The sequence below is a fragment of the Haemaphysalis longicornis genome, unplaced genomic scaffold, assembly GCF_048455015.1.
Source record: "Haemaphysalis longicornis isolate Haplotype H1 unplaced genomic scaffold, Haemaphysalis longicornis Haplotype H1 scaffold_4, whole genome shotgun sequence".
NCBI lineage: Eukaryota > Metazoa > Arthropoda > Arachnida > Ixodida > Ixodidae > Haemaphysalis > Haemaphysalis longicornis.
In genome coordinates this window covers 166,605,632-166,630,360 of record NW_027526361.1, presented here as the reverse complement: position 1 = coordinate 166,630,360, position 24,729 = coordinate 166,605,632, and the positions used below count along the sequence as shown (strand labels likewise).

Here is a 24,729-nt window from a genome sequence, read left to right as displayed (position 1 = left end):
GCGTTTTTGCCTTTAACATCCATCAGAAAAGCGACCTCCGCGGCCGGATCCCCCTTTTTAATATGTGCTGTCCAGCGCCTCTTCCCAATAAGGGTGGAATAAATGGCCCGGAACACTTAGCTCAGTTTCAGCTAAACATACGATTTCGCATGGATAGTGTAGTGATACAGGCAAGCGAGAATCGCAGCGAAGAGAAGGTGACTTGAAACAGACCACAAACAAGCAGCATGAATCTATGAATGGCATGTAAAGTGCAGCCCGATAGAGTTACTGCTATTGAAATTTGCCACAGGAAATATGCGCAGGCCTGTCAATGCATAATTGACAGGCCTCTACATTTAAAGCCAACACCGACTTTGAAACAAAAGCCACTCACTGATATCAACCATGTCAACGGCGAAGTAGAACGAATAACAAGTACGTTAACATAGAAGCAGTTAGCTTAAACTTGATAAGCTTACATCAACAAAGAAACAGACCCGATTGGCATGGTGTGTGTCCATATAAATTCTGAAACATAGAAACTACTAAGTTCGTCAGGCGCCACGGTTCTTGGCGAAATGTGGGCACGGGGAGAGGGAATGCGTCGAGTTCATTTAGAACAATTTGTACACGTGTCAAATGGGCGCCACTAGATACTTGCGAAACAAAAATGACAATACCAGTGTGAAGAGCTCCCCGTTCCCACCAGCAAAACAGTTTTCTCCAATTAGAAAACGTTACCGAGAGAAATCTGCCTTATCCTACACGACAACCTGTTAAATGGATTGTAGGGTGCCCCAGAACAAATTATGGCTTACAGATGTTGTCTTTTATTCTGCCCTCATTGCTAAACCGGTTGTCTAAACATAATGTGGATAGCCTGTATTCCAATCTGCAACGTATTATTAATTTGCTGAGAAGTTGACCACAGACTCATTAACATTTTTTTTGGTTGTGCAGTAACGCAGCCCGTTTTTGTTTTTGTTGCTTCTTTTGTCTCGTTTACTTGTTGTTTGAAGTGCTGACAATCTTGTCTTTGCTTTGTACCTGACGGGGCAAGAGCTAGTCAGGCTGTCTAGTACAGATTTTTTCCTTGACCCTGCCACTTTATACCAAAATATCTGTATATATAGATGTACATAAGTGGAAATAAAGAATTCATTCATTCAAATATAATAATTTAAAATGATAATATCCGTGAAAACACAACTTGAGATGCCAATAAGGTTCTTCCAAAGGCCCAACGAGTCTGAAGTAGCGAGCACCATCACGTTCAGTCGACGTATCCGTTATGCACACGCACATGTAAAACGAAAAATAGAACCAATAGAGTCGATACAAATGACTCCTGAGGTCATTAGAAATGGAGATCCCTGCAACATCAACAGGTCCATGCGCCCCCTGGGAACTTCGATCTCGCGCCCATCAGCCCTGAACGTCCCAAGCCATTCGCCGCTATGCTTCGGGCCAAAAGTTGGCGGAGTACATAAACTGAGACACATAGCCTCGATAAATCATTGTGTTCGAGCTGATGGGTCACGTTCTAGGCCGGGCGTGCCGAGATTGACGACCTGCCTGGACCCGCAACCTCCGAGCGCCAGCTGTCACGGAACGAAGCCGCTACGCCTCGATGCAACGCCAGGTGCGGCGGTCATGTTTTCTGCCCCATATCTTTCCCTTAGAATGCATCATCTACAGCGACCGTCGTATATCAAACTTCGTAACGACTTTTTAGAGTTAAGCGCTCTTCGGCTACTAACGATGTTTTGTCTTGGAACCAGATGGTCAAAAAACCTAAAAAATACGGAGTACTTTTTAGGTTTTTGAAATTTTTAATTTAAAATTTAAAATTTTTAAATACGGAGCACTTTAGGAGCCCGGCTTGTCGTCGTGCCCCGCACGCAGTCATGGTCACTGAGGGCGTCACGCACCCAAACAGAGGCTTCGAAAAGATACCCGTTTGTCCCTGGATGTCGATTTCCGGTCAAAAGCTATACTTGGACAACGGGCTTTACATCGGCAGAACCATGTGAAACTCCTGAAACGGCTGTAATGGGGCATACGTGACCCCATTACTTAGCGCAAGGCAAATTCCAAGTACATTTGAGGAGAAGTATATGTACTTCAACGGGACTCCCCACGTTTATTTAGTTAGGAATGCTCGTGGGTGGGTTTTCTACCACAGTAACCGAAAAAAAGTGGCCGTGGAAGAAAAAAAAGGACGCGGTCGAAATAGCGCTGAAAGGCTCCCGAACGAACGAGATGAAAGCAAGCACAAAAAGACCAGACCTTCGCTCGTGCGAAGGTCTGATCTTTCCATGTTTTAGTCAGAATATGACACAAAAGATGAATATAAAGGATGCGAGCTGTCCGTTGGGAAGGCGCGCGCACACTGCGAAAGCGGAAAAATTGAATTTCATTGAACAAACCTCTGTTCAATTCATGAAGTGACACAGGGACGGAAAGAGCGTGAGGAGTAGTAGCAAAGATCCGAACTTGAGTGGCTTTACGTTTTTCATTATAAACGTTCCCTGCGCAATAAGTGACAAAAACGACGGAAAGCGTGTACAACACCAAACGCAACTTTCAACTCATTTGGGTGCGAAATTGTGACGTATAGGACCCCCACAGTAAAATAATTTCCATATGCAGTGTCCCTTCTCCCTTTTGGAGCATGACATTATGAGAAGGGGGGGGGGGGCGTAATCAATGTTTGTTATCGTAACAGTGAATGGCCTTATCCGACAAAGTAATGTCCTTTTTGCGCCAGTAATAGGGCAGGCGCGCTGCGACAAATAAACTTAATCCGGCCATGCACTCCGCACAGATGGATAACCCGCAAAGCAGGAACGCGCGGCCAGTGTGTACCATTGTGTGCTACTCCGTACGGGATCCCTGCAACGCTTGCCCTTCAGGTGCTTTTCTAGGTCTGTTCTTCAGGTCGTTATACAAATGCAAAAAAAAAATTATCAGGAACGGTGCGGAAATGAAAGCGTTATTGAATTTTTACTTCTGCGAATATACCCCCCTTGGTGTCTCAGTGGCGAAGGCGTTTTAGTGCAAGGACGGGGGTTCGATCCTGGTTGCGGTGGCTGATTTTCTGACGGAGGCGCATACCGAATACGCCCGTGCGTCAAGAGTTCGGTACATGTAAACGATACCCACGTGGGCAAAATTATTCTGGAGCCCTCCACTACGGTGCGCCTCACGGCCAGGTGTAACTGAAGCGCGTTAAATATCAAAATCAATCCATCACGCTTACAAACACTGCGGCACTAGCTATGTCATACCCGAAGCCTCTGGATACGAGCACGCAACGCAGGGTCTCTACAATGGGCTGGGCATGCAATATTTTGTATCTGACAAAGTACCAACCGAGGCAGCGTAAATAATGCTTCAGGTCGTACTTTTAACAGCAAAGCTGTTTAAGCTTCAGCTTGGTCCGTCGGAGCCTGCAAAAAAGCACATAAAGAATAACACCGACGGCAACTGAGCGTGAGCCTCGTGAGCAGCGCCCGGCGTCGTCTAGGCTTGCGCGTGGGCTTGCGTCACGTGAGGACCTTGCAAAAAATGCCAAGAAACAATACCGAGCACACGTCACCATGCGCCTCGTGAGGACCGCCCGGCGTCGGCCAGCTCGACCTTGAAGAACACTGTGCTTAGGGTTCGGGGCGTGATCACGTTCCGACAGACACCGTGGATACTCCAGCTAGGCTACACCGTGGACTACACGAGATACTGGGAGATCCTGACACACCACTCCCTACTTGCTCTGGATGTAACATCGTACTCAGTCGATATCACATCCTCTTGACCTGCACAATCATGGCATAAGCTAACACTACAAACCCACCCCACAAAGTATGGCTGACCGCAACAAGCACCGCCGAAGAACAAAGGCAACTGGCGGCGTACGTCAGGCAGCGGCTTGAAGACGACACCGCAGGTCCTCTAGAATGAGAGGACTAAGCAGGCCTGCGTGCACATAGTTACTAAAAGATTTTTATCTCTCTCCCACTCTCTTCGCCAGTTCTTGTGCCTTTGCGCCTTAAGTGGGAAGCACAGAAAAGCTCGCGCTACAGATGACGAGTTCGCGGAGCCGGTACTAGTGTGTGCTAACGCGGTCCACATTGGGAGAGATAGGAAGGCCTGCGGACAGTGATCCATGCCTGCCAGTCATAAAGAACTTTCCGTGGAAAGTTGGGAAATCCATGTAAGGTGCAACAGCCGGTTCGCCGACGAAGGGACAGGGACCGCCGGCTCTGCTGTTTCACCAGACTTGCAGTTCTAGTGCAAGCTGGGGCGATGTTTGTAAAGAAAGCATGGAAAATATGCGCAGACCTACAAAAGAAGATAAACGCGTAGAACAGTTAAAGTAGCAGACCACACCTATGCTTCGGTCTTAATATGCATGACGCGATAGCGTTACTTCGGCGTGGAGGGCCGTTTTGGAACGCAGTTTCTACATTTACTGCACTTAAGTTCAGTGACGAGATCTAGACAAGCCGCAAGGGGTTTTAATCCCCGCGTCACAAGAAACTCAGGGGCTATCTGCGCTTGTGTGGCCTTAGGTGTGACCGTGAAAAGTTCCGGCTGCGGGGTGCCGGTCAGTTTGAGCGAAAAGGCGACAGTGTCAGAGTTTAAACTGTTTATTCTGACAGAGCCATTTGGCTGAGAGAGAGGCAGAGGGAGGGAGAACTTTTTTGAGCAAGATTTAGTGAAAGACCCGAAGGCCACGGCCCCTGCACCAGCTCACGCTGATGTTGGGGCTACAAGCTTTTCAGGGCAGATTCCCATGTGTGGATTGAAGTGAAATATGTAATGTAACGGTTTTTCACCCCTGAGCATATACTTGGGTATTACCAGATTTCGTATAAGAGAGTGGGTGCTTCCTCGCCCATGAAGATGGGTTGATACATGTGTTGGTCTGTATCCTGCGCACAGTTTGCGAGTCTTAGGCGTTGAGATCCCCTGGTGGCAGCGGGAAGGATGGTGTTCCTAGGAGTAGGATAAGAAGACGTCCTCCATATTTTATGGGGAGTGTGGGTGTGACAGTCGTGGTCAACAGGGAGCGCGGTATGCGAGTTCGCGTGGATCGTGGTCGGCTGCATCACTCCCTTATGTCGGCATGTCGGCGCACTGATGTGATCTCAGCTTTGATTATTGAAGATTCTAGAAACTTTCTCTAGAGTTTCGGTACTCTGCCTGCAGCCAAGAGACTAGTGGCCTTTTGAACATATGTAATGATATATAGGCGTCTTTTTGATAGTTACGCTAGGCGGATCGCAAGGACGATGGCTCCGATACCGCTTTTTGTCTTCATATGCTGGAGGGTAATGAAATAACAGCACTTGCATGGTAGTTCACTGCGATAACTGTTGCCTTTGTAGTTTCGGATGTCCCGGCGTGGGCGTATATAGTGCTTCATGGTTTCGAATTTTCTTCAAATAAATTTTTTCCTGGCTTCTCGCGTGTCGTTGTGTAGGTTCTACATTTTTCTGGAGGGGAAGGGATTTTATGGAAAATCGTTGGACCGTTAACATATCCATCATGGCGTCCAACCATTTTTTTCCTCTGGGGGTGTGCCTATATAGATAGAATAACCTGTCCCAATTTCATTTTTCCCGCACGTTGCTTGTGTGCTAGTAGAACGGTCTCGCTGATTTCTTCAAGGGTATTATGACACAATTTTAATGCCCATGCGGCGATCGCGAAAACAGGAATGTTGAGGGTTGGCCTAAATGCTGCCTCGGTGGTGGTGCTTATTTTGACTTCTTCAGTGCGGGTACAGCCTGGTACGGCTGTACCCGCCTGTACGGTACTTCCTGTACGGCTGTACCGAAAAATGAGCCTAATAACGTTGTCCCGTGAATGAAAACGTTTACACTCTGACAATGTGGCCTTGCCGCTCAAACTGACCAATACCCCGCAGCCGGAACTTTTCGCGGTCACAGATAAGGCCCCACAAGCCCAGATGGACCCTGAGTTTTTTGTGACGACGTAAAAGGCAAGAAAACTTGCGTGTTCCGGGGAACTTTCTTTTCTTATATTATTTTGTTATTTGTTATATATTAGTAAGGGTGCACATTTTCGTTGGTTGCTCGAAGTTTTCGTGATAGCTATACCGCATAAAAACTTCAGACGCAAAAGTCGTGAAATCCGGCACCTCCTACCCATGGTCTTCCTGTAAGTGGTGCCCACACGGGAGCTAACCTGTCGGCAGCGCGGAAGCCCTCCGGAATCCTGGCTGGTCCAACATTCTTTTCACCACATGGCTTCTTCGAGTTCATCTTCAGGTTTTCGCTTCTCTTTACGCTCGCCGTTCCTCTCGAGACAAAGTTGGCTTCAGCTGTCACCCTTGCAACAATTTCTCTCCCCCTTCGCCGCTCATTGCGGGAAAACAAATTTTCTCGCTTTAGCCAGAGAGATTACACTAGCGGGTCGGGAGAAAGCGCATCATGTAAGAATACACCCCATCATGCCAGGGATTATCTGCATCTCAATTCGTAGTAGATTGGTACAAACATCGCGAGCTCGTCCGGCAAGCGGAAAGCATCAATTGTGTCAGATTAGAATACATTAGAAGTGACCGCACAGCGGAAAACTACACAGGCACAGAGATCGTTCTGCGTATTTTAACAGCGGATCTGTTGCAGGTCGGCCATTTTTGTCCGTCTGCTGAAGGTCGTGCGTCACGCTGAGGTAGGAGCAGGTTCAAAGACCTGCCGGGGGCCCCGCAAAACCGGTTTTCAGACGCTTCGATAGAGGCCGCATCGGTCTAGAAGGGATGGAATATTCCCCCTCGCACTAGGGCGGGAGCCCCCCGCCGTGGACATTTAGCTGGCCATCCCTTTGCGAGGACAGAACGCCGTCCCCGGGCCACTGCCCACTGACGTTCGAGACGAAGAGAACCACCGCTCCGCTGTTTTAACAGATCTCCTGGGCAAAACAGGATACTGGGTAAAACAGGATTTAATTTTTATTGATGGCTGAGCAATATGTCTTTTGGTGATAAACTTTTCGAACTTTTTGCCTCAGGTGTCACGTTCAGAACGTAGTTTTGAGCGGCGATAACGAAACGCTACTCATACCGCAGGTTCTTGCGGCGTTCGACCCTTGCGTCCCTTGGGCCGAATCGTGGGTGGGCGACCGTCCAAGCCAGGCGACTACCCGTGGCAAGTTGGAATCAAGTATAAAAGCGGATTCCGGACCATTCACCTATGCGGAGGAGCGCTCGTCGCAGACCGATGGATCGTTACGGCTGCCCACTGCTTCGAACAGTTAGTAGCCACCGCCTTTGAAGGCAGCTTTTTAATATTCCCATCCACCACCCTATCGATGAATTCACCCGTCCATTCATCAATTATTCTACAATTAAAAGCCAAGCACACGTGTCATTCGAGAATGAATGCACGGAATGCAAGCTACCGGTCGTCATAAATTGCGTATGCCATGAACAGCACACGTAGTAGGTCGCTACAATATTGCATTTTACTGCGAAGCACTTTATGTCTAACCCCGCCTCCCCAGCTTTACTCTGGTGAAACCGATTTACTCGGCGCCGCTCCTGCGCTCCTCCTCGCCACCGCCGACCCCTCTTTCACAACCTTTGTTCCCCTCGCCACCACCGATGCCTCTTTCACAAGTTGAACAATCGGCTGTAACGGCGGAATGGGCGCAAAAACGGCTGGAAACCACTGTCGCCGTTGTCGCCTCAAATTCCATGTAGCTGATTAGGTGCTCATTCTTTCCAGTTGAAGACCAACTTACCCGGTTGGAGTGCCATTTGGAGCCCATAACTCTACAGCTTCAAAGGCTTTCGGAACGAAAATTTCACCGATGTATTTCACGCCTAAGTACGCTCCCATTTTCTGTTGCCCGTTTATTGCGGCGCGGGTTGCGGCTGGAAGAACTGGGCGTGCACGTACAACTGAGCTTTATGTCGCTACTGACGACATCCCGTTGTGCTGGTGGGAAATTTAAACGTGAAATTCGCATGGCTCAATGGGCCCTGTCTGGTGTACTCCGTTATCGGGCGGCTTGTGCCTGGGTTGGCGTGTTACCCAAACAGGAGCTTGCCTAAGACCGGGGAAGGAAGCGTACGTTTACATGTTTCTCCGCTAGAATAACGCTCGAGGCCTTACAAGTGTTAACTCGCTATGGGAGGGACACATGTCGTTCGCATAGAAAAAGAAGAGCGGGAACAGAATGAGCGTGGGCCAGAAGGGACGCGCGAATGGGCGCGAAAAGAACAAAACGCCGCGGACGCCGCCGCCAGCGTCTCAAGTTCCATTTCATTGAGGAGTTGGCAATCCCTCCCGGATGAAAAGCAACTTGCCAACTTTGGAGGCCGATGTCGGCCAATATTAAGTGCTCAGCCTAAAGGGATTTCAAAGCAACATTTTCGACGGCGTCTTTCACTACTAAGGACGCGCACATAACCGGCAGCTGGTTTACGCGCTCACGGGTTCGGTGGAAGGGCGTTCACGCGCACCTGTAGCTTTCCTGCCCTTACTGATGTTGTTCTGTTGTTCTGTTGTTCCTGCCCTTACTGATGTTGTCCGTTGTTCTGGCGGATGGTTTAAACGTGGGCGTCACGCGGCCCAATGCGCCTTGTCTGGTGTCCTCTCAGTGGTCTAACGGATCGGCTTGGTGTGTTACACAAACAGTATGATACGTAGGACGCGGGAGCGCAAAATACAGCTCCGTGTTTGCCCGCGACAATAAAGCTGCGTTTCCTCCCAGCTTCCTTCCACTAATTGGCTAGAAAGTATGGTCAATAGCAAATTAAGAATTTCGTGCACTCGTGAGCTACAGCCTAAGCCAGAGATGTTCCTTGGTGACAATTCTTCATCCAGTGACTGACCCTTCAGCCGAGTAGCCCAGGAGACTGGCACGGCGTTGTTCGGCCAAGGCCTAGAGACGAGCGACGAGCGTCTGCCGAGCACTTCTGTTCAAGAGCATCCCTCTGGACAAAGTTTGTCAACCCTTATCAATCGGAATCTCAGACCCCCTGGCGGGGAAGTTGTCACGATACAGCACGTCGCTACACTGTGCGCGCGTACTGAAGTTTTGTGTAGCGCAGGGAAGCTCCCTGTGCTTGGCGGCAGAGCCCGCCTTCCTCGAACATGTTACTACAAGCGCCCACCGCGTGGAGCCCGCTGGCGGTGACTCAGGCGGCGCTAGCTGTAAAATACAAAACTGTTGTAGCGGAGACGTGTGGAGACATGCATCTGCGGGCGGACGCCGCTCGGCGAGATCTTCTCTTCTCCCTCTCTCAGACTTAACGTGTGCGTGCGCCCACGAGGCCTTTAAAGAGTGTTCGTATGTGTCTTCACTGTGGTCTAGCCGTGCGATAAAGCTGATTGACCGTTGGCACCTCGGGTTATAAATACGCGTTCCTTTGGAGCGCGTTTTACTCGGCCGACTGTATAGGATCCTCTTGTTGCTCTGCTCGAGAAATACTATAATCTGGCCCATAAGGTTACTATTCCTCTGTCGCCGCTGTTCATCTCTCGCTATGCAGTAAAACAGTTAAGTTTTGCCTTCCGCTCTTTGTCAACACCGAAACAGCTGCTTCTGTTAGCCGCTCGCCCACTATGCTACCGCTACGTGACGTAGGCGACGGAGCCTGGTTTCTGGTACCCCTCGCAAATACCGCAGCGTTAAAGGTTCCGTACTCCTTTTTTCAGCTCAATCGAGTGTGTAAAGCTATGTGCCTTAATGCGACTAAACATGGTACAAAAATACACATACTACAAACAGCAACAGTCCTCAAAGTGGCAAATAACGTTGCTGGGCACGCGTTGCTTTGGTTTAAGACTCCATCAGCTGCAGTTCCTTTTCAGCGTCGTGGTGATAACGTTTTTTCAGGGCAAAAACACTTTATTTTTTCCGTACCAAATCCACCAAAGTGTACTACAAAGGGTCAATGAACACAAACACTTAGGTATCATTCTTTCTTGTGATCTAAAATGGAACAAGCACGTGTCATACATTTCAACTAAATCCCTCTCAGCGCTTCTTTCCCTCAAACGGTCCCTCCGATACGCTTCGGCAAAAACCAAGCTACTTGCATACACGTCACTCGTTCGATCTATCATCGAATATGGCGTCATATGCTGGTTCCCACATACTAAGTGTGCAATAGCAAAGTTAGAGGGTGTACAAAGAAGAGCAGCCAGATCCATCTATAACAAATACCGCCGTCATGATTCACCAACTGAACTGTTAAGATCAGCTGGGCTCCCAACAATCAGCGATCGCGCAAGATGCCTTCGAGTGAAATTCCTGTTTCTTCTCCAGAGAAATTCTCTAAAAATAGACAAAGACCGGTACCTAACACGTTCCCATACAAGAAATTTTAGAACAAAACACAATAAACAATTACTCGAATACAGATTTGACAGCGACACCTTCAGGTATTCCTTTTTTCCGCAGGCCATCAGAGAATGGAATGTGTTACCCCAAGAACTTGTTGATTGTACGTCCCGTGACTCTTTTCTGTCCGGATTGTCTAATTATTACTTTGTTACTACGTAATATTGTACGCGTGTTTTTTGCTCTTCAGTTTGCTTCAGAAAATGTCGCATTGTGTATGTCGCAGCATGGGTATTATCGTTATGATTGCTTCAACCAAGGCAAATGCCTCTTGCTACTCTTGTTGAAATATGTCTGAATGATCATGTACCTTTTTGACCTTTCACTACTGTACCCTTTCCTGCCAAAGCCTTTGTTAGGCTAGCAGTATGTACAAAATAAATAAAAAATAAACTAAGCAGACAACTTAATAATGTCACCGTGAGATCTCCTTATTTTTATTTTTTTAGCGGTGGCGCATACAACCCCACGAAAATTCTTTCTGGCTATACTCCACTGCTCGCAGACGTTGCACATGATTCGGAATAGGTCTTCGAGGAATGTTCTTCTTAATTGTTGGTCGCGGGGGTGCTCTGGTTGGTGGAACTGCCAATCACAGCCACGAACCAGAGCACCCCCCCGACCAACAATTAAGAAGAACATTCCTCGAAGACCGATTCCGAATAATGTGCAACGTCTGCGAGCAGTGGAGTATAGCCAGAAAGAATTTTCTTGGGGTTGTATGCACCACCGCTAAAAAAAAAATAAAAAGAACGAGATCTTGCGGTGACATTATTCAGTTGTCTGCTTTAGTAATGCCTAAGTGTTAGTAGTTTTGTTTACTGTAATACGTATCTGCGCAAAAATGCGGGCGCACACTGGACTACGAAGAACACAATTTTTCTACAAACCAACACTCCTCGTATTATTGTTATTATTTTTTATTTTTGCTGCAAAGCAGTATATGTCTAACCCCCCGAGTTTTCATTCCGGTGTCATCGATTTACTCGGCGCCGCTCCGAGGCTCCTCCTCACCACCGCTGACACCTCTTTCACAACTAGCTTCCCCCTCGCCTCCACCGATGCCCCTTTGGCAGCCGGCAGGTAACGGCGGTATGCGGTTATCAGATGATTGCGAAAAAAACCAGGACGGATGGGCGTAAAAAAATGCTTTGACGATTACTACACTCTTTGTGCACAGCGCGAGCTGAAGTATTCTCTGTAACGGCGCATTTCTACGGCGTCTCAGGAAATGTTCTCGTGATCAGCGAACGCACGGCCGCGTGCGCTACTCTGCTGCTAGCTCGCAGTGCGCCGCCGCCGCCAGCCAGCATGTCGCAATCGTGTTTGAACCTCCTGCGCAAATTTCCCGTGGTTTGGATTAGCGGAGGATGGAACAGCGTCTGGGGAAAGTGTCGGGAGAAGGCGCTCCTTAGTGGCGACACATGAAACATGTGTGAGGGAAACGCAGTGAGCCAGATGACGCCGTGGCCGCACATGTACTCCACTTCGCCCTTCGCTCGACGCTCCTCTCCGTTTTCTTTCTTTCGCCGCTGCTGCGTTCGCTCCTCGGTTATGCGGACATAACAGACGCCGCTCCAACGAAGCCCAGGTAACGGCTGCCAAAGGGCCTAAGCCCGCCGTCGCTGTTTCCACTCAAATTCACTTCGCCAAGTAGTTGAGAACCCCTCCAGGTAGAAGAGAAACTTCCCCTCTTGGAACGCCGACTTGAGCCCATATTTCGTTTTCAGCTTGGAAGGCCTTCCAAGCGACATTTTAGCCGGTGTCTTTCACGCTGAAGTCTGAGCAATCACCGGTTGCCGGTTTATGCGTGCACGGTTTGTGCGTAGAAAAAATATGGGTCGTGCACGCACTGCTAGGCTTCATGCCACTACCGATGAAATGCCGGTTATGCTGGTATTTAGACGTCGAAATTACATGGCTCAATGCGGTTAGTCGGCTGTCCTCCTCACTCGAGTGGTTCGGGTGTGGGTTTAGGTGTTACTCAGACATCTTACACACACAGTAACATGCATAAGAGGGGGAAGGAAAATGAACAGCCACAAGTTTGTACGCGAGAATAGAGCTCAAGGGCTTCCAGGTTTTAAATCATTATGGGATCGATGCATGCCGTTAGTTTGGAGGAAGAAGAGCAAGAATCTAAGCGTTGGTTTGAGCGCAAGCGCGAATGGGTACAAATACAATGGAAAGCTGCTGTCGCCGCCGTTACCGGCCGCCTCAAGTTCAGCTCGTTGAGTAGCGGCGAATCCCTCCCGGATGAACAGGAAATTGCCCGCTTGGAAGGCCGGCGTGAGCCATTATCACTTCTTCAGAGGGCTTTCAGGGGATATTTTCGACGGCGTCTGCCACTTATAAGCTCGCGCACATGACTGGTTGCCGGTCTATGCGTGCGTAGGTTTGTAGTAGAGAATAGTGGTAGGGACGACGGGAGGCGTGCACGCGCAGCTATAAGTGTCATGCGTGGACTGATGGATTGCATGTCTGTTGTGCTGGTGCGAGATTTACACGCGGACGTTAAACGGCCCGATGGGACCTGTCCGAAGTTTTTATAGGTAGAGCGGAATGAGTTTGCGTGTTAGGCTATGTTCATATTACCGACGCAAAACCCGTATCGTGATCTATGGACGTAAAAAATGTCATTACACGCAGTTCGGTTGGCTGAGGCGTGAAATGATGTCATTATTTAAGGTTATTACGACAGTTGCTGCAACAGTCTGAACCCCGCCTTTCACAAACAGTAAGACGCTTACGACGTGGGAGGGACACAGGTAGTTTTATGTTTATCTGCAAGAACAAAGCTTGAATCCGTCAGAGGTTCATTCAACTAATTGGCTAGGAAATATGCTCCATCACACATTATGATAAACGTGGTTTCGTTACGTGCACTCCGTGGACTGCGTCCAGCTTTGCAGGTCATCCTTCTTCACAGAGTGGAAAGGCACTAATTTTTTTTATATATCGATGTGGTGTGTCAATAGCACCAAAAAGGCCGGATGCCGGGTAAGTGGGAAATACAGCGCTCAGAAAATTTCGCGATGTGATGTGACACTGAAACACACTCCTTGTCTGACAGAGATGACATTTTGTGCCCGGTTATACAAAAGCGCAGTAAAATCTCTTTAACAGGCTACGTGACAGATTTCCCCATGATTCATGACTAATTAGATTAACCTAAGCCCTACAAAAAAGGACACTGTATGTAATATAAATTATCGTTTTGAATTTTTTTCATTTCAATGACGCCTAGTTCCTCAAAAAATTTTGGTTTACCTCGCTTTCAGTCGCAATTTCTTCGTCCGATAATACAAGCACAATTGCCATTCCAGCGTTGCAACAGCGTTTTTCTTTTGTCAGATTCTTCGGCGGTGTTTCCGGCCGAAGTTGAACGCCACAGCACACGAAGGCTATTAAGAAATGATTACAGGGAAATGCTTCGACGCCTTTGTAAAACTCCCAAAGGAGCTACTGTTTCTGCCTGATTTTTCTATCTCATAGCGACAAAATTAAAATTCACATTTCATTTAATTATTATCGGCCCGAAGGCATTACGTAAGGGGTAACAGAGGTAACAGAGGTAACAGAGGTAACAATAGGTCGAAGCAGTACATACTGGACAAGTTGAAGAATACATCTTGCACAAAATATCATCTGTTACAGCAGTTGAACTTGAAGGTACATCTTGAGTGAGAATATTTGTTTCCCGTTTATCCCTAAAACTTTAACTATCAGTGCATGCTCGATTTTACACGCCGAACGTACACCTGGGGCGGTATTCTCGTAACTGTCCCTTTTGAAAACGTCCCTTTTGCGTCCCTTTCATCGTGACGTACTTCCGGTAAAGCAGTGGACCTTTGATTCAAATACCGTAACTGTTCTTGCAAACGCATTTTAAAGAACTTAAACCGTATCAGAGTATCTTTTATGTGTTTATTGTTCCGCGAGCGAACCAACAATAAGGCGACGAAAAATCGTCTGCTCCAAATCGTCTGCTCCGAGTAGCCGCGGCTCATAGCTCCGCCGCGCTTGCATAGCGTCACATCCGGGTGTTCGCTGTTCGCCAATCAGGACTCGCTCAAAAGGGACACTTTTGAAAGGGACACAAAAGGGACAAAACACGGGAATACCGCCCCTGGGCTACGAGTGCGCCGTATAAAGTGGAGGGCTGCAGATTAATGTAGACAACCCGTTTATGCTCACATTGCATCGTAATATCAGAGTCCTTCAATGCTTTGAAAGACTCTGGTAATATCTACGGACGTTTACTTCTTTAGCCTCCAACAGAAAAGCGGCCGCCGCGACCGCGATGAAAGCCGCCTCCTTGGGCGCAGCAGCACAACGCCGCAGCCACAGAACCACCCAGACGGGAGTATCACAGCAACAACAACGACATAGTGACGGCCGTACTAAGTGAAAAAGAGTGGTGCAATGAAGTTTTCGAAAAGGGTTTTCTTACCACGATGTTTACAGTTCTTGTGGTCATTAACTTTTACAGGACGAAGTAGCCTTGGATTTTTTGGTGCGGTGTAAGGGGTCATGAGGCTGGCTAATTTTCCGCGTGGTTTCTTTCCTTTCTGATTGTCGTTAAAAGCCGGAAAAACATCTCAAGGTACGTCTTCCGGCTCGGGGATTTCAACAAGACCGCCATGGAGCCCGGCGAGGTGCACGCCAAAGGGGATTTGGTGAGTGCTTTCTGCGCTACTTCTTCCTTTTCCACTCCCTTTTGAATGTGGGGCCATTTTTTGACACAATTCGGCAATTCCCCCTCCCTCCTACACTAGCGCACTATCTCAAGCACAAGAGATTTAAACTTCATCAACCTGCTTCGTTGTGCTATTATGACTACGCTCACAGTGGGTGCTGGCGTACGGTCTACTTTTTGTGCCCTATTTTATGGATTACCGAAGCTAGGACACTGTCGACGTGAATCAGTGGCCCAGATAGGTTCCTTGAAAATGTGTAGTCACTGATAAATCATTGACACAATAGGACAAATTCACATTTTAGACACAACGCGACACTACAAAATCGCCTTTGTTTTACAGTGAAAGCTCGTCAATTCGAACTTAAATAAGTCGAATTTATGGACAATTCGAACTGTATGATTTGGTCGGTCGAAGCCTCCATAGAAGTCCGTGTACAAAAAAGCCCACGAGTTCGAATTTCTGTAGGTTCCACCATGCGTAATTCTAACTACGCACCACCGCGTAGGCGGCTTGGCGTCTGACAAACGTCCAGATATACGCACCCGCTAACACACGTGACAGCATCAACTCCAGGACAAAAACCGGCGGTAAAATCGGGTCAAACCAGCCGGAAACACGTATAGCGTGCGTTTTGGAAGACATGTTCTTTGCAGACCACGTCGGTGTGGACAGGAGTGCGGTGGTGTGTGGTGCGCTGGCAAATCACCAATCATTTCTCAGGTAACATACGTAGAATCAGTCTCTGCCAGTCGAGGAAGAGGAATAGGAGGACGACGATGATGACGAAGAACCAGTGCGGCCATTCGTTCGAAAGTCAAGACTGCATGGAGTGCCGTCTGTCTTTTCTTAATTTTTGATGAAAACCAGCAGGAAGCTCGCGGATGCAATGGCTCGTTAGAGGAAAAAGTGCTCGCTGCCGCTTTTAGGGACAAAAGGCAGACTGCGATCATTTTCTTTGCAAGCATAAAATTGCGTACATGCCCTACTGCTTCCCAATGGCAGTGTGCAGTTTTCGTCACTTTCGTTAGTTCCGACTTTCATTAATATCAACTCAGATAGCATCCTCCTGCGGTTAGAATTAACATGAGCATATTATGCGCTGCCGAACGCGTACCGAACGCTTTACTAGGTGCACTTACTTTTGGCCAGTGAGCGGAAGCAAAGTCACTGGATGCAACCGAGCCAAAGCTCCCAGATATTCTCGTGCGACGGTATTGGGGATTTTTAATGAATCTTGACCGCAAGCGTGTCCTGTTTGGCTAAGGCTTGTGTGAAACGCTTCCTTCTAACATTTTTGCATGCATTTGCAAATCTCACATTTCACCAAGTTTTATGGTACCAGTTGCAAAGGCTACCTAATTTAAGGCTTCCGATTTTATCAGGTCTGTGGCTTTCAACGCCTAAAGTTCAGAGGCGATGGTGTAGGCTTCAATTGCTTTTCTGAAGAATATCACGCACGTAAAGCCTAAAAGCCATCCTACTTTTGTAATTGCCTGCGACGCCCTGTCGCGTTTTAAGTCTTAACAGCAAAAGATTATCCCCACGTTTCCAACTCGTCGTAATAATGTCCCGTTGTTTCACTTTCGGTGAAATCATTTTTGGTCACCGTAGCCCGAAACGGGCAGAAAAACTAAATTTCGTGCCGTGAATACTAGCAGCCGTCACGACCCGCTATATCCTAGTTGACAGTGTTAACCGGGCAAATTTATTTAGGGTCTTAGAGAAGGGCGTTAGTGCGACCTTGTTAGTACTACTGATTTTACAAAAACTGCGCTGGAACTGAGCACGAAAGTGACAAGACTGGGCGCTGGCTAAAAGCGACGATTTTTTTCGCCGTGGCGGAATACATACCCTCGGAAAGAAACACAAACAATAGGAAAACAATAACACATAAACATCTGTTTTTGTCTGTTTTTTGTTTTCTTTTTACTTTGTTTTTCTTTCCCAACGTATATATTCAACCACGACGAAAGAAAATTGTAGTTAGTCAGTGCTCACCCTTGTCACTTTCTTGTCCCTTTGTAGCGCAGTTTTAATGCGATAGCGTTATTTTGCTCATTTTTCGATTTCCCATTTTACCGTGTTCTCCATAATAAACCTATCCACATATTACAGGCTATAGGTATTCTTAACTACCTAGTGGCTTGGGTTTCGACGCCTGTGTCGACGCCTGTGGGCAGAATTCACCTCATCTCCCAGTTGATCCCGGCGTACCGCAGGGCCGTGTGCTAGGACCGCTGATGTTTTTAATGTATTGCAATGATATTGTAATATTATTACTGATCCGGTTAGACTACGAATATTTGCAGACGACTGTATTATTTACACTGATGTACAAACGCCAGACCACCAATTCGCTTTTAACACTGGCTTAACAATACTATTTCGTGGCGCAACGAATGTGGCATGCTGCTACATTTTGACAAATGTGTTTTCCTGCGAATTTCTAACAAAAAAATCCTTTCAGTTTTTCTATTCGGCACCCAGCCAACCCTTAGCCAACCGAGCCAATTAAATACCTGGGCAAACCGAGCAAACCGAGCCAACCGAGCAAATTAAATACCTGAGCTTCACAATAAAAAATGAGTTGTGTTCGAATGCACTTATGTTTTGTCCTCGACTCTCCGTAAACTGTGTCTTCTGAGGCACGAATTCAGAGACGCCCCCTCGCAAGTAAAACTTTTAGCATATAACATTTTAATACGTCCTAAGCTAGAATACGCTTGTATCGTGTGGGATCCGCCTACTATATCTAACATTTGATCTCTTGAGACGATTCAAAGGTAAGCAGTGCGTTTTATTTATACGAAGTTTGGTCGGGGTGTATCAGTTACGAAGCTAATGCAAGATAATAGAATCCAAACACTACTATAACAACGCAAGCTTCTCCCTCCAAATTCTTGAATTCACCAGTTAAAAAACTTCCGTAAGATCCATCTGCTCACGTGACTCCAGCTTCGGCCCGGCAAAGTCGTCACTCGCATGTTCTTTCTTTAACCCCCTATTTCGCCCGTACTAATAGGTTTGAAGTTTTCTTTTTCTTGCGAACTATGACAGAATGGAGCAACTACCCCGCTGATTACATCCAGGGGTTAGATCTTCATGAACCAAATGTTTATTTACTACGAGTTTCGACCCCCACTCCAACTTTATTTTGGATGTTTTGACTTGATGCATTTGCGTTGTTTTTTGCGTCCTTTGCTCACCTCTTACTGAGATGTATTTTACTGAAGCTGTGTTACGCACGTATTGATTCTATGGTTGTACTGGTGTACCTCCTTCTATGGCGTTTGGCCTGCAGTATCCACAAATATAATAAAATAAATATAACCTCTCAGCTAATTTTAATGATTCGGCTTTTCGGTAAGGTACAGGGGAACATTTGGTGCGTTTTCAAAGAGTATGACGTGGGATACAGATGTCAGTCAGCAGTTCTTCCCCATCTCGCACCTAAATACATTGTTAGGTTGAGCGGCGATATTTCTGGCTTTCTGGCTCATATCGGTACCTGTGACGCCATTTTGTACCCAGGGACTGGGCCCATTCACGGCTACTGTCGCGTGGGGCTGTGTAGGCCGACATTCCCGGTCGCTCAAGGCTGCTTTCAAATGCACACTAGGCATATATTCCGGAAATACTTTTTATATACATGCCTACGTACGTACAAGGTTTGACTCGAACCAGGAGGTTTTCTGACATCCTGAGTTGAAAACAGTCTATTTTCAAGGGACGGGACACGACATCTTAACAATTAAATTTTCACCCGTGTTTCTGCCAAGTAGCCGGTGTCAGAGCTATTATTTCAGAGCTGTCAGAGCCGCTGTCTGCCGGCTTATTTAGCCAAAGAGATTCGTAAGTAGCTACTACAGGCTTTTTACCAACATCGCTAGAATAAAAAACGTCCAGAAACTGTATTGAAAGCGTTTGCCATTGGCGTTTCTCGCAGATGATTCCGCACAAGAAGTTCGACATCCAGACGTTCCGCAACGACATTGGACTGGTGCGACTGAGTGATCCCGTAGACCTAGCCGGCGCGAACGCAAACCTGCAGACCATTTGCTTGCCTGAACCGCACATGGACTTCTCAAAGGCGCGGTGCATCGCTACAGGATGGGGCGAGACGGAATTCAGTGAGTGCGCGCAATTCCGACGCATTTTCAGAAGCTTCGCGGATAAACGAACGGGCATTCGCTTTCGCCAGGATAGCTTCGGAGCTTTTATTTGCAGTTAGCACCTCATATTCAATTCCCATTAGGTTCCAGGCGCACCTGATGCAGGAAGGATCAATCGCTGATCAGCTGTGATGCGTCACCCGTCATAGAAGTGGCATCGTGCCCAAATATCGTGCCCAAATGCGTGTATTATATGACGTGGACAGGTGCACCTTTCTGAGATTATCAGTTTATAACACAGCGCCGCTGTCAGCCATGGTACTGATACATTCAAAATTTGATTTTATTAAATTTATTTTGAGTGAAATAAAAAATCTGGTAAGAGCAAGATGACTTTCAAGAAGCCATTCAAACCACCCAACAGTACCTTCGCGGTTGTGGCCTGCACTGCTCCCCAGATAAATCCGAATCATTGCTTCTTAAAAAACGAACCAGAGGTCGGCCCCGGCGCCAATTCCTGATATAGAACCTAAATTAACAACGCTCCAATCCCACAGGTATAAACGCCCCGCCAACTATTACTTACACTACATGACAACGCTCTATAACCTGCAAACCACAACTCATCAAGTTCTACATCTTACATGTAGTATCACAAATCGCCGACATGGCTTCAAAAAACAGGACACCATTAAAATTGTGCAAGCATTCATAACGAGTAGAATTACGTAGGAACGCCATATCTAGCCCTGAAAGATAACGAAAAAAAACTTAATATCTTGATCCGAAAAGCCTACAAGTTTTCTTTCGGTTTACCCCTCACTGCTTCTACAGACAAATTATTGCAATTAAGCGTGCACAACACTTGAGAGGAATTGGTTGAAGCCCACAAAACTATCCAAATGGAACGCCTAAAACTCACCAAGGCCGGAAGACACATCCTACGAAAACTGGGTTACGAAGTTCCGAAAGGCAATAACGGTAATCAACGCATTTACCTAAACGTTAGAGAAAACATCACTGTCGCCCCGATACCAAGAAACATGCATCCAATCCAAAACAAAGCAGGACGCAAGGCAAGAGTTAAAGCTCTTCGAACTGCATACGGGAAACACTCTGGCATTAGGTACGCAGGCGTATCACTACACACCAGTCGATCAGCCCACGCCATCAGCATAGTCAATAATCAGGGGCTGGAGCTAGCTTCTGCTTTTATACCTACCAAAGACATCGACACCACCGAAGGAGCAGCCATCGCCCTTGCAGCTACCTACCTCTGACAAAGAGCATGTGACCATCATAGCAGATTTCGAAACAGCTTGTCGAAACTTCCAAATTTGACGCATTTTATCATCGGCACCAAAAATTCTATCGCCCACCCTGATGTACCAGAAATTTTAATGATATGGATACCGGCTTATTCATCACTCGAAGGGAATGAGGCGGCTCATGCCACAGCCCGAGCTCATACACGCTGGGTGCCTCCTGCTGGAATGTCAGCCAGTCCTTCCATGAGCCCAACACGAGAAATAATCCCCAGAAGTTACAGTGACATCCTGCCCTACTACTGCTTCAGACGAAGAACCTTTCCGCCTCAACATCTCAACATGTCTCGCGAAGACACGGTCATCTACAGACAGCTAAAAACACACACATTTCCACATGGTACATTACTGCACTCAATACATCCGACATTATACACAGTACACTTGCAAATTCTGCATGGAGCCATGCACTCTCTACCACATGGTATGGGAGTGCCGCCACGCATCATCCCTTGCCACAAATTCAAATCCGTCGTTTAAGCAGTTTGAACGTCGGTTGACCAGCTCCAACCCGGATAACCAACAATATTTGGTACACCGGGCGAGACAGGCCGCCATGGCCCAGGGCTTCCTGGACTAAAAAGGTCCTCTAACTGGCGGTCAACCCAACAGCATTGACTGCTCAACTAAATGTTTCTTCCTCCTCTTTCTAGTGAGAGTTTAACGTAAAATTGACCATACGCCTTTTTGGGAGAGAGCAGTCTTCGGTAGAAATCGATAGGAAATAAAAATAAAGGGGTATAAGGGCAAATAGCGCTACTTCAAAATGCTGTTAAGTATGGCTGAATAAAAAACTGAATGTTTTAAATATGAAAATAACCACGCTGTGTTCCTTCACAAACCGGCATGTGTGCCGTTACAGTTTACAACGTCGATTAAATACCTGGGTCTCTATTTTCACGAACAAATGTCCTGGAGAATCATGGGGAATACGTTATCAAACTCCTCAGAACACTATCTGCCCAGTTATATAAACTGATTTAATATCACTTTGAGAATCTGCACCCGTTGGTATTTAAGCCTGAGGGCAGCGTAACCTGCGATATGGAATTTTAGCTTTTGGTTTCTGCGCACCAACCAGCATACAAACAATGAATTAGATATATTCGAATTAGATATATTCAAATACCTGATGACGTTCCATGCGAAACTGTCCTTGACACCTCGAACAAAGCGGTGAAAACACACATTACCGGCTTGGACCCTTTTATTGACCTTTGCGTTCAAGCGACATGCCCTCAAACATTTTTGTTCACTAAATAAATATCACTAAAAAGGCCTCAAGCGCTACGCAAAACACACCTTTATAAACAGTCAAGGATGTGCTGTATTTTTTACAGTGCAGAGAGTAGTGTTTCATTTCATTTAAGTTTCCTTGGGACATAAGCAAAATGTTTTCAATTCATTCATACATACATACGTACATACATACATACATACATACATACATACATACATACATACATACATACATACATACATGCATACATGCATACATGCATACATACATACATACATACATACATACATACATACATACATACATACATACATACATACATACATGCATACATGCATACATACATACATACATACATACATACATACATACATACATACATACGTACATACATACATACATACATACATACATACATACATACATACATACATACATACATACATACATACATACATACATGCATACATGCATACATACATACATACATACATACATACATACATACATACATACATACATACATACATACATACATACATACATACATACATACATACATACATACACACATACATACATACATACATACATACATACATACATACATACATACATACATACATACATACATACATACATGCATGCATGCATGCATGCATGCATACAGTAGCCGATCGCTTTTCGGACTCCGAAAATTCGGACTTGCTGGATATTCCGGATTTTCCCGCGGATCCCCCAGTTGTCCCATAGGAGTAACGTATATGAGCAACGAATATTTCGGAAAAAATAAAGCCCAAAGTTCGATTTCGAAAGAGACACCAGCCAAAGTTCGAAAGAGACACCAGGCGGTGTCTCCTGCTCGCGGTCGCCATATCCCTGGGCATCACGGAAGGGGCCCTGGTGGAGCTGTTCACTGACTAGTTTTCCAGGGGCGCTCCAACCCCGCCTCCAGTTGCTGCGGCCTCACCGGACGCGGCGCCAGCCGCCCCACACGGCCAGAGAATGGTTTCCCTCTGCTCCACGAACATCAAGCCCCGTGAGATGCAAGCCGACCTGAATCGCTGCCCCAAGCGGCGGAGCGCTCCTAATATCGACAGGGTGACGTACCAGATGTTGCGGAACCTGGACGTTACTCAGCTGGAGCGGCATCTGCGAATGTTTAAACGGGTCTACAAGACTGGTGCCCTGCCGACACCTTCGCTCATGGGGCTCATCTCGCCAATTCTCAAGGTCAGCAAGCCCCTGACGGAGCCAGAGTCCTACCGGTCCATGTCCCTGATGTCAGCTGCTGGGAAGGTCATGGAGAGTGCAGGCTTGGCCCGTCTTGAGTGGATCGCGGACCACAGCGGCGTCTTCCGGGAGCAGCAAAGCAGCTTCAAGCGGCACCGCTGCACGGCTGCACGGCTGACTCCCTGGGGGACGTCATGTCCATGCTGGAACAGGCCCGCCACGACAAGAAGGTGGCCTTCCTGCTTCTGCTGGACATACGGTCGGCCTTCGACACGGCCACCCACGGGGCCATCATGGAGGCCCTGGACGGCATGGGCGTTGTGGGGCGCCTCGGAGGCTACATCCGGGCGTTCCTGCGTAACCGGGCACTGCGGGTGAAGGTCCGCCGGGCGACCAGCAGTCGTCGAGACGTCCGCTCCGGGATGCCTCAGGGGAGCGTGCTGAGCCCGTTCGTTTTCCACTTGATGCTGGCTCTTCGCCCCTACTGCATCCCTCCAGGCTTGCGACACCCAGTAAAGGTGGCGGTATGGGTTGACGACGTGGCACTCTGGACCTATGGCCCCACCTAAGACTACCACACAGTGAAGGCCTGCCTCCAGCAGGGTCTGGGAGCAGTTGCAGTCTTCCTGTAGAGCCGTAGCCTACATCTCTCGGAGGCCAAAACGCAGGCCCTTGTGCTGCACCAGGGAGGATGCAGGGCTCGACGGGCAATGCACTCAACACACTCAACGGACGGCCTCTTCCCTGGCGGCTGACCGTGAAGTACCTGGGGCTGCTCATTGACTGCCGGCTCACATGGCTGCCAGCTGTCAACTCCCTCCGGGCACGCAGCGCACGGGTGCTCCAAGGGGTGCGGCAGCTTCTGGCTCGAAGCAATGGCGGCTCACACCAAGGGGCGTAGCGCTTGTTCCACGGTATGACCTCCGCAGCTGTGCTGTACGTGTTTCCACTCGCCTACCTGGGAACGCGATGCTGGCAGGAGCTGGAGATAGACCAGCGCCGCGCCGTCCAGCTCTGCCTGGGCCTTCCTTACGCGTCCCCGGTGGCAGGCACTTACACCGGCGCGGACACCTGGCCCATCGAGATGCGTGCATTGCAGACGGGGCTGTGGCACATCCTGAGCCTGCTGAACGCACACGATGGGGCTGCGCTCCTGCAGAGGTTCCGTAGCCAGCCCAACTCGCACGTGGGAGCGCTGCTCACTATCTTCGAGGAGAGCATCGAGATGTCGAACCGACCCTGCCTGGAGCCGCCACCACGCGACACCGGGGAGGCCCTGCAGGTCACAAAAACCCTCCGCGTGGTTCGCAACAAGCGGGGTCCGCAACAACCCCAGGCCATACACCACGAGGCCTGCTGCAGGCTGCAGGACCAGCTGAGCAGCTACCTGCATCTGTTCACGGACGGCTCCGTCAGGCAAAGCACGTGCGAGGGGGCGGTTGCAACGCGGACGCCGACGCCCAAGCCAGGGAGGCCCATCAGGAGGGCACCGCAGTTTCCCAAGACGTCACCGCCTTCGACGAGGCCCTGATTGTGCAGACTATGCACCCCGACCCTCGGGTCGTGAGTGACCTGGTGCCGCGACCGTTGCCGGCACGCATCAGCAGGGACGCCCGCTGCCTGCTTCTCCGCATGCGGCTCAACTGCTGCAATGTGGCGGAGCGCCTGCACCGACACGGGTGCAAGGTCTCCCCTACTTGTGTGGACTGGCCGGAAGCAGATGCGCTGGATCACCTACTCTGCGTTTGCCCCCA

The 24,729-nt window shown here is 48.1% G+C and overlaps 1 protein-coding gene across 2 annotated transcripts in view; it reads left to right on the top strand.

Moving 5' to 3' along the window:
* Positions 1-24,729, top strand: part of LOC144179495 (anionic trypsin-2-like) — a 122,530-nt gene that overhangs the window by 53,431 nt on the left and 44,370 nt on the right. The window contains exons 2-4 of one of the 2 annotated variants that reach the window (XM_077707869.1): positions 7,079-7,262; positions 14,951-15,041; positions 19,012-19,195. In XM_077707869.1, the coding sequence (XP_077563995.1) occupies positions 7,079-7,262; positions 14,951-15,041; positions 19,012-19,195 (459 nt within the window). The remainder of the gene's footprint in view (positions 1-7,078; positions 7,263-14,950; positions 15,042-19,011; positions 19,196-24,729) is intronic. The other variant, XM_077707870.1, reaches the window with a different exon arrangement.